This window comes from Coregonus lavaretus (genome assembly GCF_964263955.1).
Source record: "Coregonus lavaretus genome assembly, chromosome: 39".
Lineage (NCBI taxonomy): Eukaryota > Metazoa > Chordata > Actinopteri > Salmoniformes > Salmonidae > Coregonus > Coregonus lavaretus.
In genome coordinates, this window is record NC_140026.1 from 19,574,969 (window position 1) to 19,589,239 (window position 14,271).

Sequence of the window (14,271 nt, forward strand, 5' to 3'; positions counted from 1 at the left end):
CCCAGTAATACTGTGACATGGGACTAGGATTAGTTTGTTTTAAGAGCTGTGACTGACCTTGATGTCTGTTTCTCGCAAGATCTCTTCAGCATGGCTACGCCATTCTCGGAGCATCAGAATATGCTTGAAGCCTGCTAACACTGGGAAAGATTCCTGAGATCACCTGCACCATGGTGACCTGCACATTCTGATCCTTTTTAAAGATGTGTTTAGGGTTGCAAAATTCCAGTAACTTTCCCAAAATTCCCAGGTTTTCTAGAAATACCAGTTGGCAGATTTCTGGAAAACTTGGGAATTTTGGGAAAGTTACCAGTGTTTTGCATCCCCATTGTTCCATGGGATTCCATCCATGTGTCAAACACTTTGTGTAGAAATGTACAGAAAATAATGCCAAATGGGGGGTGTTTGTAAATGCACTGCATGCCTGTCACATAGTGTGACCACATTTAAAATACCCAAATGCGAGACAACAGGAGGATTTTGCGGGACAGTGTAGCCTACATGAATAAAAACATTTGGCAGCCCCCCCCCCCCCCACCTTTCATAAGCGCAATGTGACTGCAAGAGACAGGTTGGAATGTCTGCACTAAAATAAGGGACAAAAACATTTTTTACATTATTATTAGTGGTGCTTGAATTCGTTGATTAAATGCGAGACATGATTGTTTCATTGCGGGACGCAGAACAAAGGGACAAAATGTGTGAGTATCCTGCACAATCCGGGACGTTGTCACCCTACTGTCACAATGGCATGGAATCTGGTTTCGTTTCATTAGAATGTGCAGATGTTTTCTTATTGACACAGGTATTTTTAACAGTAAAATAGTAGCTGTATTTGTGCTGACACTGTGAGCTTAGGGAAGAGAGTAATGGCGCTAGAATGCAAATGTTCAGTAGTAGTCACAGCCTTTAAGTCACGTTTGCTTTGAACTGCTGAAGCGTTGTCGGTTCAAGCGTTTTTGTTGCACAAATGAGCATTCGTTATATTTCATGGCATCGCTACCACCTGGTGAAATACATACAGGTATGTCAGATACTTTCAAATACTTCAGGTGTGCTTGATTTTTGTGTGCACTTTTGGGACTAGTCAATTGGTTCCATTGTAACAGGCAAGCTAAATCAAGCACACTTAAAGGTCCAATGCAGCCGTTTGTATCTCAATATCAAATAATTTTTGGGTAACAACAGTATCTTACTGTGATTGTTTCAGTTAAAATAAAAAAATAAAAAATATTCTTAGCAAAGAGCAATTTCAAGAATCTTGGTAGAACTGGGAATGGTCTGAGTGGGGAGGAGGAAAACTGAACATTTGCTGTTATTGGTAGAGGTTTGGAACTCTTTCTTATTGGTCTATTAACTAATTTACCGCATGGTGATATCAACATGGAAGGCTAAAACTCTTACCCACCAAAACAGGCTGATGTTTCAGGCGGTCCTTTCAAACAGCTCTTACACTAAAAGGGCATTATCATTTTCACAGTATTATTCCAACCTCAGTGTGGAAATATACATAAAACACAGGAAAATCCGGTTTTTGACTGCACTGGGCATTTAAGTATCAATGTATTTTGTCTGATCTCTGCACACTCTACATAAGTTGTTAATGGTCAATACATTCATTTAAGTTTTATCCACATTTTTCAGTTCATGTCCATTTCTTGCTATGGTGGTCTTCTGTTTTCAATACCTCTAAGTGAATAGTGTCATAATCTTTAGGAATCCCTGTCACTCGATCTTGTTAGAGTTGAAAGACCAAAAAGTCAGGCTGGCGGGTGGTGTCCTAGGTGGCAGAGGGCATAACACGAGGGTTGCCATTCAGTGGGTCCTTCGTTTGACTCCCTTTCTGCCCTCAGAACAAGTTTCTGTTTTTCTTTCATTCCCATGAAATAAATCATTGTTATTTGTTGACCTGCTGACATTGTTAATAGCGCTAATTGTTAATAAAGAATGGACATGACAAAGTGATTTGGCGTCCTCTTTCTCTGCCGGACTCCATTACGCATTAATTGATTTATCAGTAGTGCTTTGAACCTCAGTTGGATGGCCCGAGTCTGAAGGAACGATTTCTAATTAGAAACGGTGACATAGGTGTTAATCTGATCAATGGACATTCCATCACCACTGTCAAAACTACCAATGTATGCCAGGACTATCAAAGGGCCTTAAAGCCTAGCATGTGAGGCTAGATTCCATTCTAGATGGGGCTCCTGCTTACCCCTACCTAGTTGTCACAGATCCATGAACAGGAGTGAACAAGGATAGATGGGAGGGGACAACCTTTTGGAATGGAATGCAGCCTAGGTGACACCATAGCCCTTGCCAATGTGCTCAGAAAACCCTGTTTGACACACAATGAATGAAACATGAGTAGAGCTGCTTATGAATAATACGAAACAGACTTCACCCTCTTCTTAATATATCAACAGGCAGTACAAACTCTAGGAACAACAAATAATACATTATCGCCAGCAATCATCTTTAATTATTTGTTCAAGTTACAATCTTCCAAATGTACAACTCAATGACATTTACAACAAACATTTATGTTTATAATATCGTAATGCAGTTACTTTGTGGTTACATCTTGATTGGATTGTGTCTTTGTAAGGTTACAAATCTGATAAATTACCATTCATACCTGACAAAGAACAAAGTGCCGATAATAAACAAATAATTTATAATAAAAAAATGCCTATGTCACCAGACGGTGCCTAACGCAGTATCCAACATGCTGGAATGTGCATGTTCTCGATACTCTGAGTGGGAGAGAAACTGTCACACATGCAAACCAAGAGCGGGCAGGGAGAAACCATAGACATGTAGACGGGGTGAGGGATCTTCTCTGGGTGTCCAGACTGGCCCATTCTGACAGGGTTATTGGGAGGGGGGTGGGGGGGACCATAGTGACTATGTGGAACAACACAGACAGATTGCTGCCTATGGTGACATTCCAGGTCATCTCTTTTGCAGTCAGGCTACATAGATTATCAGATCTCACAATGCCTGGAGAAGTGTTAAATAACTTAGGAACCACATTAATATGATATAGGAATCTTCTGAAATGTGCAGCGCTACTACAAAAAAAGGCGATAGCAACGCCCCCATTGGTCCCCGACTCATGATTAAAGCAATAAATTCAGACACGCATATAGTACATACCTGGTATGGCTGACTGCTTCACTGTACACTCTCACAGAGACCAGGGAGTGAGCGACTGTATTCATCTGGGGGTTCTAACTTCTAACCTACGCGTGATTTCCTCCATGTCCGAGGACGCTCAGGTGGGCACTTGTATGTGCTAGTGGCGCTCTAGCCTGGGGTATGTTCAGTTAGGGGTGAAACATTCACAACATCGCAGATAAAAATGTAAGAGTCAACACCATACCCTATTCTACTTGACACATCTGTTCTACATAATATATTTATATCTGAACGTTCTGTAACGATTCACAATTCTAAACATTCCCCTGATATAACAGTAAGTTTGTTTGGAAAAATAAGTCAGGTTTAGTTGGGTTTGTATGAAAGTTAAAGGGAAGAGAGAGGATTGGGTGGGATTATCAAGCAAACTCCTTTCAAAACGCCAGTTTAAGTACAAACATGATTAAACACTATTCTCTGTAAGATTTGCCCAGGGCTGTGGCTTTGGATACGTGACAGGGTCAAAATGAACACAGATACACCATCAACTGGACTAAAACATGCACGTCGTCTTCAACTCGGCTGGTACTCAAGCTAACATGGGACACGGAAGTAAGGACACAGCATGGATGCGTGGCTGCTAAATTTGTTTTCAAACCACCTAAATCAAACTTTTTTTGTTTTTATTTTGTATGTTCTGTTTTTTTTACATTTTCGGCAAGTTATTGAAGTGAATGGGTATCACAGCTATGGTCATCATAAAAAGTGTTCTCTCTTTGTATGTTTATCTATTGCGAAAAGAAAAGGCTGTCTACTGGCGCCTTGTTTTTAATATGGATGGAGCTGAATGGAGCGAGGGGGGGGGGTAGTTAGCTGGAACAGCTGGCTGTTGACAGGGGGACAGAGACAGGATACCTTGGCACGTGACGATGGGACACACACAGAGGGAGGGAGGTTCTGTAGAGAGGAATGGGGGGCAGGGATTGGCTATGAGGCAGGCATTGGGGGTTGGGGGGGGATGTGGGAGTGGGGGATTGTGGGAGTTAGAGTCCTTTAGCTCTGTGCCGTTAGCCTCTGCTCTGTGAGCGACGCCTGGTGGGACACCGTTTTGTTCTCGTGCGACCGCAGCTTGGAGACCACGTCGATGAAGGCCAGGCCCTGTACTTCTTTATGGAGAGGCTCTGGAGGAGGGAGAGAGAAGAACATATCCCATTCAGAAGAGTCTTTAATGGAAGCACACATCTAAACCATAACATTCATTACCGCTACATTCCAATGTCCATACAAGTATACTACTCTGTGCTATGCCCTAGTTTGGATATTGGCGCAAAAGCTGTGTTTTAGTTTTTCTAAGTGGCTGATTCAAAATGGCCGCCCTTTTACCTGAGCCCATGACCGCACAGATGATGATCATGGAGTTGTATTTGACCTCCGGCGCACTCATCTCGTCTGACAGAAGCTTGTGGAGCACCTGTACCAGGCCAGCCCCAACAAAGTCCTTCTCAGCCCCCACTGAAACCATGACAAACACACTCTGTGACCAATTATTTTGTACAATTGTTTTAATGCATTCCAATGCACCATCAGAGTCAATGCTTTGCCTCTTAGAAAAGGGCGTGTATTGAGCACACCGTAACAAAAGCTTCAACAGTTAATTTTATTTATACAGCACCTTTCACTAGGTCCCAAATAGCTTTGCATTGTGTGGTTATTCTAACCCGCCCTGTACATCATCAAGCAACTTTCAGTTTATTCTAGCCATGCAATACATCAGGTCATGTTCAGTAAGCATGGGGATAGAAAATATTTTGCAACGGAATAAGACAGGGAAGTGCTACCTGAACTTGTCCGGAAACAGTTTTATTTTCTTGTTTCAAAACATTTTAGTACAGTGTGCCCTACTAAACACAACCCAGGCACTGTCAAAGAAAGTGCTACCAATCTGGCCCTTACAATACCATGTGGCTAACACAGTAGTTAGAATTCGGCTGCACTGTGACATCATGACACTGACGGTGACCCCTGACTCTTACCCAGGTCCAACCCGGCGATGAGGCCCAGAGCCACCAGCGCCTCGTTCTGCATGATCATGTGTTCACTCGTCGCCATGAGTACTAAGTGCTTCACGCCTGCACCCTGGATGACTGTTTTTACGACGTCCTAAAAACACAAACAAATAAACAAATTAAGAAACAAATACATTTCAAATGGGGGGCACAACTCTAAATCAGGGGACACCAACCCTCATCCTGGAGGTAGATTCTGGGTGTGAAGGGTTGTGCTCCAGCCATGCACTGACACACCTGCCTTTAATCCGCTGCTCATCAGGAGCTGAAATCAGGTGTTAGAGCACGATAGGAGCAAAAACCTGCACACCCAGTAACTTTCCAAGAGGGTAGGCCACTAAGGCCAGTTCACCTCTGCACTAAATAATATAGGACGCTTCTGTACAGTGCATTTGTAGGACCTACATCTCTGGTACTGCCACAGGGGTTCTATTTTATCTAGCGATCTGCAATTAGGACAGAAACGTTTAGAGCCTGGAGCTCATAAATCTACAGTCTAGAAGGAGACAACCAGAGTCTGAGGTGCACCCGAGTTATTCTCCTCAGATGAGGGTAGGAAATGTAGCAGAACTGACAATGCTGTCTCTGGGCATGAGTCAACAAGGAACACCGTATTTCAGGAAGAGTTAGAACATGGCTCCCACCTCAGTTGTTCAGTTCCCTTTATGAAAAATGTTACATAAAGCATGGATTGGACTTTGAGCTGAGAGTTAGATTAGTAAAGACAAGCTAGCTAATACAGCCTTTGATTAAATTATAGCTGATAACGTATATATTCAGTGTGTGTGTATGTGTGTATGTACAGTTCAGATATGGGTCAGGATGTATTCTGTGGTGGCAGCCAGCTTGCCAGCCACATATGGTATGTTTCCATGGCAGCCGGCCCTAACCTTTGACTTGCTGTGGCGGATAAGGGCTGAGAGCAGCCTGTTGGACTCTCCCATGACCCCTGCGTGGTCCTTGGCCTCACACCACTCTACCAGACGCTCCACCAGCTTCCCATTGGTCCCCAGCTGGTCTGCCGCATCCGCTGGGTGGAAGAACAGGTAACGCTTTATTTCACAGCTCTATTACCATTGGTAGCTTTCTGTTTATAAACTACAATGACTTAGTTCCTAATTAGTTCTCTACTAGGTAACTATGAAAATAAAATAAAAATGGGTCACTTCTTGGTAACAATTGGCACTTTCTAGTATTTGTTATAATGAATCCCTGAACTCCAGGGAGAAAGAGGTAGGAAAACACCTCTTGTAAAGACATGGTTAGAAAAAGTGCATGTGTCAGTTCTATCACCTTGAGTTGACTGCTATTCTAAACACCCTGTCAACTGTCTGCATTTCACTGACATACTCAGTTGCATAGCAATTCAATCAAATATGGATGCCATCGATAACCATGTCACTTTGGATTGAACAGGTCTGCACTTGGCCTTGCCCGGTCCTCCCCAACCCAACCCCTTTTGATGAATATTCAACAACATTTGACAGAAACATATCGTATTCCTAGGCTCTTTTGTGGGAGTACTTTCCTATCCAACTTTCTGCGGAATAAAAAAATATATACTGGTCAATTTAAGGATAAAAAGTGAGGTACAGAACGGTTCAAGGTTAGCGCATCATTAGGAAGGCATTCTAGCATCTATTTTGGAAAATGTTGCTATATATATATATATATATATATATATATATATATATATATCTTTCTGCAGAGTTTATGGGTGGAAACACTCACACCTGTCACTGATACTGGTCGAAGTTGAAGACTGAGCGCGAGGCACAGACCGATGGTTTAGGGCATTATTAGGAAGGTGTTCTACAGTGCGTTATAGGTGCTATAAAAGGTGTTTTAAAGGAGTTCTACCTTGAGTGTCGATGAGCATGCGTAACGTGCCCAGCAGTTTGAACTGGACAGGAGGCATCTCTGACGGGAGGAACTTCAACACCGTATCTGACACACCTGCCGACAGCATCTTAGCTTTGTTCACCACTGGAGACAGACAGGAGAAAAATTATAAATACAGATTAAACATGTTAAATAAAACAACACATAAATCAATACATTCAAACTACGCTCCCTTAAGACATGTATCAACGGATTTGTTAACTTATTTAGGTATGGACTGTACACTGCAATTCAGCTCTTAGCTGCCAATGCTGTACACCATGAAAATACACGATATACTAACTTTGTAACTATTGTATTCAACCAGTATTAACCCATTAAGGCTCAAAGAAAGAACAATTTCTATTCAAAGTGCTGCTCCTGTACTTGTTTGCAGTTACATTTGCCAAGACCTATCCCCACCCACAGATAACAAACGAGTGCAGGGGAAGCACTTGTGACAGGAAATGAATGTTAAAGAATTGCCTATGAGTCATATAGGACATTGACAGTATACTCAATCATGCATGGAATGCCTTGGGAGTCTCACCAGGTATGGCCAGGTTGCGCAGGGCGCTGAGCGCGGCATGCTGCACGGTGACGTTGCCCTCCTCCACATGGCGATCCAGCAGATCCAGCAGCTTCTGAACGATGCCGGATTCCACCATGTGGATGCAGTTACCATCTGGGGGAGAAATAGAATGTCATAACTTAACCCACTGCTCATTAAAAGCTATGGGCTGTGCAGGCTTTTGCTCCCGCCCTGCTCTAACATATCCGATTCCACAAATCAAAGTTCTGAACAACCCCTATCCCCAGATCTAAAAAGGACTGGATAGGTGTTAGGAGGAGAATGTTCCAATGCAAATCCTTCTGACCGTAATTTTACAATCATCGTTTGATAGAAAACAGGTTACATGCATACTATTCTCTTCACATCCATGTACGGAATAAATAATTAAGGAGGCTATAATAATAACGACCTTTATTTATCAGGGTTGAGTGTTTGAAGTCAGAGTGGATGCAGGATTCGCTGACACAGGAAGAAACACTGTGTTGTAGATGAGTAATGACATGGAATGACTAATGGCCAGGCCTGTGATCTGTACTCAGCACACTGAGGCAGCAGGTTTTTATTAGGGGGAGAACTGATCTAGAAGACATCTGGGAGAAAGTGGAGAGATATGCCGAATGCTGATTCACTGTTCTACATGACAGAGAAGCATTTCTACAATCTGAGTGTTGTTGTGCTGATTCCCTATTCTACTACACAGAAAAGGGTCTATTCTACACATTCTGTTCTATACATTTCTACAGTATCGGAACGTTCCGTGAAGTCACACCCCATGTAACGGTGACACAGATTATGGTCAGTATCAAAGCCATCCAAGGGGAGTTTTATCCTGAATAAAACCCTTTTTGGTTCAATCTGTTACCACAGTACCTTCCTTCATAGAACTAGAATGGTCTAAAAGGCTTTGTCCCTTCTATTAAGTGTATTTCTATGGCCTCCTCACCGTTGCGAGCAAAGTTGGCGATGGCCAGTGCCCCTGCCAGCTGCAGCTGGTGGTTGTGGGATGGCACCCAGGACAGGACCCTCTGGAACACACTGCCCTTGCCCCCCTCAAACAGCTTCTGCATGGACTCATCTGAGGAGAAAGAGGTTGGGAAAGGCTGTCAACATAAACCCTCCTACTGCAGCAGAAGAGAGAGGTCATCAATAAAACGACAAAGCAGTTATTCACTAAACAAAAAAGCATAAAAAGACCACACACAGGCACACGCGTGCACGAACACACAGACACAAATAAGCATGCACGTTTTGGGCAGAAAAGGTTACAGGATAAATGTCCTCCTTGGCTTCAGTATAAATGGAAGTGGAAAGAAAAAGAAAGAATAAGTAGTCTAGGAGAACGCTACGGAAACCATATGATGAAATCGAGGCCTCCAAGACACCTAGAACTATACCCACATTCTCCCTCACATTCGGTTGTCATAATATATTCACAAATGGATTCACAATGTATTCTCCACCACTCCGCTCTAAGTAAGGCTGAAGATTTCATCATCACACACCTATCTTATTCTCCTTCATATATTGTTTTTTCTTCCTACTCAATTCTTATTCACTATCACTTTCTCCCCGTTTATCATTTGGCCTGAAGGGTACGGTTTCCATGCACATGCTTGAAACCCAGTCAACGCGACCACAGCACAAAGGGTCAGTACATAGATCTGAGTTTTGAATCTAGGTTTGAATCATATACACTGAATCATCATTATCAAAGACATATTTATGTTGCAGTTGAGATGTGATGGTAGCATTTTATTGCATTGGCAGGACAGAGCGGCTGCATCCGGTAAGATCAGGGGGGTGGTGTGTCTCTCTTTGTTAAAAACAGCTAGTGCACGATCTCTAATTTTAAGAAAGTCTCGAGGTTCTGCTCGCCTGAGTTAGAATACGTCATGATAAGCTGTAGACGATACTATTTATTTTCGTAGCTGTCTATTTACCACCACAAACCGATGCTGGCACTAAGACCGCACTCAACAAGCTGTATAGAGCCATTTGCAAACAAGAAGATGCTCATCCAAAAGGTGGCGCTCCTAGTGGCCGGTGATTATAATGCAGGAAAGTTGAAATCCGTTTTAACTCATTTCTACCATAATGTCACCTTTGCAACTAGAGAAAAAAAAAAAAAAAAAAAACTCTAGATCACCTTTACTCCACACACAAAGATTAATACAAAGCTCTATCTCGCCCTCCATTTGGCAATATCCTCCTGATTCCCGCTTACAAGCAAAAACTCAAACAGTAAGTACCAGTGATGAGCTCAATACGGAAGTGGTCAGATGAAGCGGATGCTAAGATACAGGACTTTTTCGATCGCACAAACTGGAATATGTTCCGGGATTCATCCAATGGCATTGAGGAGTTTACCACATCAGTCACCGGTTTCATTAATAAGTGCATTGACGAGGTTGTCCCCACATTGACCGGACGAATACAGTGCATTCGGAAAGAATTCAGACCCCTTCCCTTTTTCCACATTTTGTTACGTTACCGCCTTATTCTAAAATTGATTAAATAATTGTTTTTCCTCACTCAATACCCCATAATGACAAAGCGAAAACAGGATTTTAGAAATATAAGTATTCAGACCCTTTGCTATGAGACTCGAAAATGGAGCTCAGGTGCATCCTGTTTCCAATGATAATCCTTGAGATGTTTCTACAACTTGATTGGAGTCCACCTGTGGTAAATTCAATTGATTGGACATGGTTTGAAAAGACACACACCTGTCTATATAAGGTCCCACAGTTGACAGTGCATGTCAGAGCAAAAACGAAGGAATTGTCCGTAACCTACCCTAACCAGAAACCGTGGATAGATGGCAGCATTCGCACAAAACTGAAAGCGCGAACCACCGCATTTAACCATGGCAAGGTGACTGGGAATATGGCAGAATACAAACAGTGTAGCTACTCACTCCGCAAGGCAATTAAACTGGCAAAACATCAGAATAGAGACAAAGTGGAGTCGCAATTCAACGGCTCAGACACTAGACGGATGTGGCAAGGTCTACAGACAATCACGGACTACAAAAGGAAAACCAGCCACGTCGCCTACACCGATGTCTCGCTTCCGGACAAGCTAAACACCTTCGCCCGCTTTGAGGATAACACAGTGCCACCGACGCGGCCCACTACCAAGGACTGTGGGCTCTCCTTCTCCGTGGCCGACGTCTCCTCCGTGGCCTCTGTCATCATGAAGTGCTTTGAGAGACTTACCTGTCACCCTAGACCCACTTCAATTTGCTTACCGCCCCAATAGATCCACAGACGATGCAATCGCCATCACACTGCACATTGACCTATCCCATCTGGACAAGAGGAATACCTATGTAAGAATGCTGTTTATTGACTATAGCTCAGCATTCAACACCATAGTACCCTCCAAGCTCATCATTAAGCTCGAGGCCCTGGACCTGAACCCCGCCCTGTGCAACTGGGTCCTGGACTTCCTGATGGGCCACCCCCAGGTGGTGAAGGTAGGAAACAACATCTCCACTTCGCTAATCCTCAACACTGGGGCCCCACAAGGGTGCGTGCTCAGCCCCCTCCTGTACTCCCTGTTCACCCATGACTGCGTGGCCAAGCACACCTCCAACTCAATCATCAAGTTTGCTGACGACACAACAGTAGTAGGCTTGATTACCAACAATGACGAGACAGCCTACAGGGAGGTGGTGAGGGCTCCGGGAGTGTGGTGCCAGGAAAATAACCTCTCACTCAAGGTCAACAAAACAAAGGAGATGATCGTGGACTTCAGGAAACAGCAGAGGGTGCACCCCCCTATCCACATCGACGGGACCGCAGTGGAGAAGGTGGAAAGCTTCAAGTTCCTTGGCATTCACATCACTGACCAACTGAAATGGTCCACCCACGCAGACAGTGTGGTGAAGAAGGCGCAACAGAGCATCTTCAACCTCAGGAGGCTGAAGAAATTTGGCTTGGCACATAAAACCCTCACAAACATTTACAGATGCGCAATTGAGAGCATCCTGTCGGGCTGTATCACCGCCTGGTACGGCAACTGCACCACCCGCAACCGCAGGGCTCTCCAGAGGGTGGTGCGGTCTGCCGAACGCATTACCGGGGGCAAACTACCCGCCCTCCAGGACACCTACAGCACTCGATGTCACAGGAATGCCAAAAAGATAATCAAGGACATCAACCACCCGAGCCACTGCCTGTTCACCCCGCTATAATCCAGAAGGTGAGGTCAGCGCATCAAAGCTGGGAGCGAGAGAATGAAAAGCATCTTCTATCTCAAGACTCTTAAAATAGCCATCACTAGCACATTAGAGGCTGCTGCTGCCTATTGAAATCACTGGCCACTTTAAGAAATGGAACACTAGTCACTTTAATAATGTTTACATATCTTGCATTACTCATCTCATATGTATAGTTGAAGTCGGAAGTTTACATACACCTTAGCCAAATACATTTAAACTCAGTTTTTACACAATTCCTGACATTTAATCCTAGTAAAAATTCCCTGTCTTAGGTCAGTTAGATTCACCACTTTATTTTAAGAATGTGAAATGTCAGAATAGTAGTAGAGAGAATGATTTATTTCAGCTTTTATTTCTTTCATCACATTCCCAGTGGGTCAGAAGTTTACATACACTCAATTAGTATTTGGTAGCATTGCCTTTAAATTGTTTAACTTGGGTCAAACGTTTCGGGTAGCCTTCCACAAGCTTCAAACATTAAGTTGGGTGAATTTTGGCCCATTCCTCCTGACAGAGCTGGTGTAACTGAGTCAGGTTTGTAGGCCTCCTTGCTCACACATGCTTTTACAGTTCTGCCCACACATTTTCTATAGGATTGAGGTCAGGGATTTGTGATGGCCACTCCAATTCCTTGACTTTGTTGTCCTTAAGCCAGTTTGCCACAACTTTGGAAGTATGCTTGGGGTCATTGTCCATTTGGAAGAGCCATTTGCAACCAAGCTTTAACTTCCTAACTGATGTCTTGAGATGTTGCTTCAATATATCCACATAATTTTCCTTCCTCATGATGCCATCTATTTTGTGAAGTGCACCAGTCCCTGCTGCAGCAAAGCACACCTACAGCATAATGCTGCCACCCCCATGCTTCACGGTTGGGATGGTGTTCTTCGGCTTGCAAGTGACCCCCTTTTTCCTCCAAACATAACGATGGTCATGATGGCCAAACAGTTCTATTTTTGTTTCCTCAGACCAGAGCCCATTTCTGCAAAAAGTACAATCTTTGTCCCCATGTGCAGTGGCAAACTGTCGTCTGGCTTTTTTATGGCGGTTTTGGAGCAGTGGCTTCTTCTTTGCTGAGCGGCCCTTCAGGTTATGTCGATATAGGACTCGTTTTACTGTGGATATAGATACTTTTGTACCTGTTTCCTCCAGCATCTTCACAAGGTCCATTGCTGTTGTTCTGGGATTGATTTGCACTTTTCGCACCAAAGTACGTTCATCTCTTGGAGACAGAACGCGTCTCTTTTCTGAGCGGTATGACGGCTGCGTGGTCCCATGGTGTTTATACTTGCGTACAATTGTTTGTACAGATGAACGTGGTACCTTCAGGCGTTTGGAAATTGCTCCCAAGGATGAACCAGACATGTGGAGGTCTACTTTTATTTTTTTTCCCCTGAGGTAATCTGTCTGTAAACCATTGTTGGAAAAATTACTTGTGTCATGCACAAAGTAGATGTCCTAACAGACTTGCCAAAACTATAGTTTGTTAACAAGAAATTTGTGGAGTGGCTGAAAAAATTGTTTTAATGACTCCATCCTAAGTGTATGTAAACTTCCGACTTTGTGTGTGTGTGTGTGTGTGTGTGTGTGTGTGTGTGGTACCTCCCAGCAGCAGCAGCACCATGAGGTCGGAGGCTGTTTTGAGCTGCGCCACATCCTCCTCCCGCACACCGTCCACTGTTTGAGCTACCACATCCAACAGACACTCCACCAGGCCCGCCTCCACCAACTGCAGCTTGATCACATCTAAGAGACAGAAAAGAGGGGGGGGGAGAGAGAGAGGGAGACAGTTACACAGAATTACCAATGACATAGTTAATCCTATGGTGAGAACGAGCACCGCCTGGTCATGCATGCTGTGAAAAGATGTCAAGTTAGCAGTTTATCAGATCTCTATGCTATTAACAACTTGTGACACACACACACACACAGTATTTCTCCCACAGACACACGCCAGGTTTGTTCCTTTAGGTTTGTTTATACACACACCACTCATATATGACGTACTTCATTGTCCGTTTTTGTCCGGCAAAAGTATAACTAAAATCAACTATTTCAGAAGCTTTGTGCATTTCTTGTTGGCCAATCTTCATCAGTTGTCATTCATCTGGCAACAGATGACTCCCATTGAAAAAGCATTGGCTTCATCCGAAATTCTCAGACACAAAATCCCAGTGGGCCGACAGTCTTTTATGTTTTCGGATGCCTACCTTGCTTGTGATGTTTACTTTGTGATTATTACTTTTTTCGGACCCAATTCCACCTCCCCTATTTGAGTGTCAAAGGGTCCAGACATAGGTGCAGGTCTATAGTCTACTCTGCACTGGGGTAATCTTTGTGAAACACCATGTTTGTCTTAGTTTTGTTTTTCAAAGGTGTATGTG

At 43.6% G+C, this 14,271-nt stretch overlaps 2 protein-coding genes across 3 annotated transcripts in view; one reads left to right on the forward strand and one right to left on the reverse strand.

Moving 5' to 3' along the window:
• LOC311113097 (tetraspanin-5) overlaps positions 1-1,965 on the forward strand; it is a 38,865-nt gene extending 36,900 nt beyond the window's left edge. For both annotated transcript variants that reach the window (XM_084156228.1, XM_084156229.1), the window contains one exon: positions 80-1,965. The gene's annotated coding sequence lies outside the window, so the exon portion shown is untranslated. The remainder of the gene's footprint in view (positions 1-79) is intronic.
• Positions 1,966-2,456: 491 nt separating this feature from the next.
• The window catches only part of LOC311113058 (rap1 GTPase-GDP dissociation stimulator 1-like), a 52,988-nt gene continuing 41,173 nt past the window's right edge, over positions 2,457-14,271 (reverse strand). The window contains exons 8-15 of the mRNA XM_084156191.1: positions 13,490-13,633; positions 8,606-8,737; positions 7,639-7,773; positions 7,068-7,193; positions 6,098-6,237; positions 5,175-5,301; positions 4,525-4,653; positions 2,457-4,322 (exon numbers count right to left, since the gene is read on the reverse strand). Coding sequence (XP_084012317.1) covers positions 4,195-4,322; positions 4,525-4,653; positions 5,175-5,301; positions 6,098-6,237; positions 7,068-7,193; positions 7,639-7,773; positions 8,606-8,737; positions 13,490-13,633 — 1,061 coding nt within the window. The 3' untranslated portion in view covers positions 2,457-4,194. The remainder of the gene's footprint in view (positions 4,323-4,524; positions 4,654-5,174; positions 5,302-6,097; positions 6,238-7,067; positions 7,194-7,638; positions 7,774-8,605; positions 8,738-13,489; positions 13,634-14,271) is intronic.